The sequence below is a fragment of the Diabrotica virgifera genome, chromosome 9 (assembly GCF_917563875.1).
Source record: "Diabrotica virgifera virgifera chromosome 9, PGI_DIABVI_V3a".
Lineage (NCBI taxonomy): Eukaryota > Metazoa > Arthropoda > Insecta > Coleoptera > Chrysomelidae > Diabrotica > Diabrotica virgifera.
In genome coordinates, this window is record NC_065451.1 from 106,049,355 (window position 1) to 106,052,677 (window position 3,323).

The 3,323-nt window shown below is 31.7% G+C and overlaps 1 protein-coding gene across 1 annotated transcript; it reads right to left on the reverse strand.

The window, feature by feature from the left end:
- Window positions 1–2,381: 2,381 nt before the first annotated feature.
- Window positions 2,382–3,122, reverse strand: LOC126891216 (calcium-binding and coiled-coil domain-containing protein 2-like). The gene has a single exon (XM_050660398.1). It carries the CDS (start codon window positions 3,120–3,122, stop codon window positions 2,382–2,384), a length of 741 nt encoding a protein of 246 aa, XP_050516355.1.
- Window positions 3,123–3,323: the final 201 nt, after the last annotated feature.

Sequence of the window (3,323 nt, forward strand, 5' to 3'; positions counted from 1 at the left end):
ATTTGTTGCAGTTTCTCTTCCGTGTCAGCTAACAATACCATATCATCTGCAAATAGTAATTATTGTATTTGTACATTGTTCATTTTCCATTTTCCCAATATCATGTCTTTAGATTTCTCCTTGCATTGCTTTATTGCGTCATCTAGTACCATTGAGAAAAGTAATGGACTTAGTACACAGCCTTGTTTTAGTCCTATCTTTGCCTGGAATTCATCAGATTCTTGATTGTGAGTCCTTATTTTTATTTTATTATTTTTATATAAGGCTTTAATTATTTCTATCATATCCTTTTCTATTCCATTTTTCTTTAAACATTTCCATATATCTTCCCTTCTTATTCTATCAAAAGCTTTTTTCAGATCGATAAAGCATATGTGTATCTCTTTGCCTTTCATCAATAGTTTTTCTCCTATTTGTCTCAATATGAATATCAGATCTTGGGTACTCCTCCCTTTTCTGAAGCCATGCTGGGATTCTTCTAGTTTTATTTCTAGTTTTTCCCTTAGCCTTTTTTCAATTATTCTATTGAATATTTTGGCAGGAACGCTTGTCAATGTAATACCCCTATAATTTTCGCAATTTCTTGCGTCTCCTTTCTTAAACAGTGGTACTATTATATCTGTTTTCCAATCAGATGGTATTTCCTTTGCTGTGATTATTTCATTTAGTAGTTCTCGGAATTTTTCTTTTGAATTTTCACTCATGTACTTTAACATTTCAGCTGTGATTTCATCTTGGCCTGGAGATTTTCCCAATCTTAATTTGTCAATGGCTACTGCAATTTCCTCTTTTGTTATTTGCTGCATTTCCTCTGTATTTTCGATCATGTCTTCCTCTCTTTCATGTTGATATTGTTTCCATTCTGTTAGTTCTTCAAAGTACTGCTTCCATCTTTGCATTATTTCTCTTTCTGTAGTTAATATATTTCCTTCTTTAGCTCTTATGTTTCTTAATCTATGTGTTTTCTTTTGTCTTAGCTGTTTCAATGTACCATAGAACAATTTTTGGTTATTAAAATAGTTTTCATTCATTTTGTGTCCAAAATCTTCCCAAGACTTCTTTTTTGCCGTTTTAATTTCTTGTTTAATGTCGTTTCTGGCCATTTTATATTTTTCGAAATCGTCCTCCGATTTGGTTTTTAGATACATTTTCCATACCTTTTTCTTTTCTTTCACTTTACGTTGTATTTCCGCTGTCCACCATTTACTTTTCTTCGAATATATGTTTGTGATTTTAGTTGTTCCGCATACTTCTTTTGCTGTTTTCAATATGATTTCCTTAAATTGCTTCCATTTATTTTCTATTCCTGTGTTAATTGCCTTTATAGTCTCGAACTGTTTGGTTAACTTCTTCTGGTATTCCTCTTTACTATCTATTTCTCTTAATTTGTAGCTTTTTATTTTTTCTTTAGTTATCTTCTTTCTTTTTTCTGTTGTGTTATGTGTGTACACCCTTAGTTCCATTATAAGCAAGTAATGGTCACTGCTTATTTCAGCCTCTCTTTTTACCTTTACGTCTTTTATCATCTTTAGGTCTTTTCTTTTTATTAGGAAATAGTCTATTATGGATTTTTCTTTTCTCGATGAGATTTCTCTAGTATATTTGTGTATGTCTTTGTGCATAAATTTTGAATTCGTTATAACCATATCATTTGCTATACATAGATCTATGATTCTGTTTCCGTTATCATTTTTCATTTCTTCTCCATGTTGCCCTAAGTATCGTTCAATCCCTTTATTGTCTCTTCCCACCCTACCATTTAGGTCTCCCATTAATATAATGTTTTCTCCTTCGTTGTCCATCTCTGCTTGTAATATTTCAAAGAATTCATCTTTTTCCTCTTTTTTGGCATTATCATTTGGCCCATATGCTACGATTATGCTGGTTATATTTGTATTATCTAGTTTTACTTCCACTACCAATAATCTTTCGTTTATATATCTTTCACCTATTATGTTATTTGTCTTTTCTGTTTTTACTATTAGGCCTACACCTCCCGCGCCCCATTCTTTTAAGTCAACTCCTGACCAATATAAGCGGTAATCATCATTTAGATCTACTATTCCTCTACCTTTCTTTTTTATTTCAGTTACTCCCAAGTAGTCTATATTTTGTAGTTTCATCTCTTCAATTATTTCCTCTTCTTTACCGTTAATACCTCGCACGTTCCATGTAGCCATTTTTATGATTTCCTTTTCATTTTCCTTATGTTCCGTATTTTTATATATCTCACCATTTTTGTTCCTCGCTATATTTGTAGCTTCATATATATTTTTATTCGTGCCCATTTTATTTGCCAGGTTCGTTGTGTTTGTTTTCATGTCGCTTTCAATTTCTGCTATTCGTTTTTTGGATTTATTACTTCTAGTTTTTTCATAGTCTTATTCCATTTCCATATCTCGCCATTTATTTATTTTATTGTATCCAATTTTCACCTTATTTCCTTTTAATTCTTCTTCTTTTGCCATTTTTCTTATTTGCTTGTTCTTCTCACGCTCCTTTGTTGTCATGTCATGATTTATATATACCTTTTCCTGCTGCAGTTCTTTTAATTTGTATTTGTTTTTCATGATTTGTTCTTTTTCGTCTTCATTATTTATTTCAATTAAGCATACTTTTCTTCCTATTTTATGAGCTGTTTTTACATTAATATTTATCTGTATAGTGTTTTTTATTATGTTCTCCACGAATTGTTTAAGTTCTGTTTTATTTTCTGTCTCAATTTCAATTCCTGACATCACTATATTATTTTTCCTTTTCTCTCTCTCTAGCCATTCAATTCTATCATTTGTTTCCTCTAGCTTCTCTTTTATATCTTTATTTTCTTCTTTTAGTTTTTGATTTTCTTGTCTCAACATCTTATTTTCTTCTCTTATCATTTTTATATCTTCACTGGTTTTGTCACTCTGCTTTTTGAGCTCCGACACCATCTCTATTAATAGATCAAGTTTTTGTTCTTTACTATTTGTTTTAGATGGTATTTGTGAGAGTTTTCTATTTTTTGATCTTTGAGTCGCATCATCCGGATCTCTTTTCCTTTTGCTGTCGTCCGAACAGTCGTCGCTATCCTCCATGTTCTTGTTTGTTTCGCTTTGTATTATTTTATTATCACCTTCCGCCATGTTCTTGTTTATTTCACGGTATCTTAGTTGGTATCTCAACGATAGGAACTTCGCCCAGATCGACTCTTCAAAAGCTAGGTTCCTCTTTGAGTCCTCAAACTAAGTTGTTTATTTTATTTTTCTTCGCTAAGTATTTTAATTTTTAGAGTTTTCCCTTTTTCCGCGACTTTTACTACAGTCTGGCAACGTCGCCGTGACGTA

Coding starts and splice junctions, on each gene's coding strand:
- LOC126891216 (XM_050660398.1), bottom strand. CDS start 3,122: ATGGCGGAAGGTGATAATAAAATAATACAAAGCGAAACAAACAAGAAC.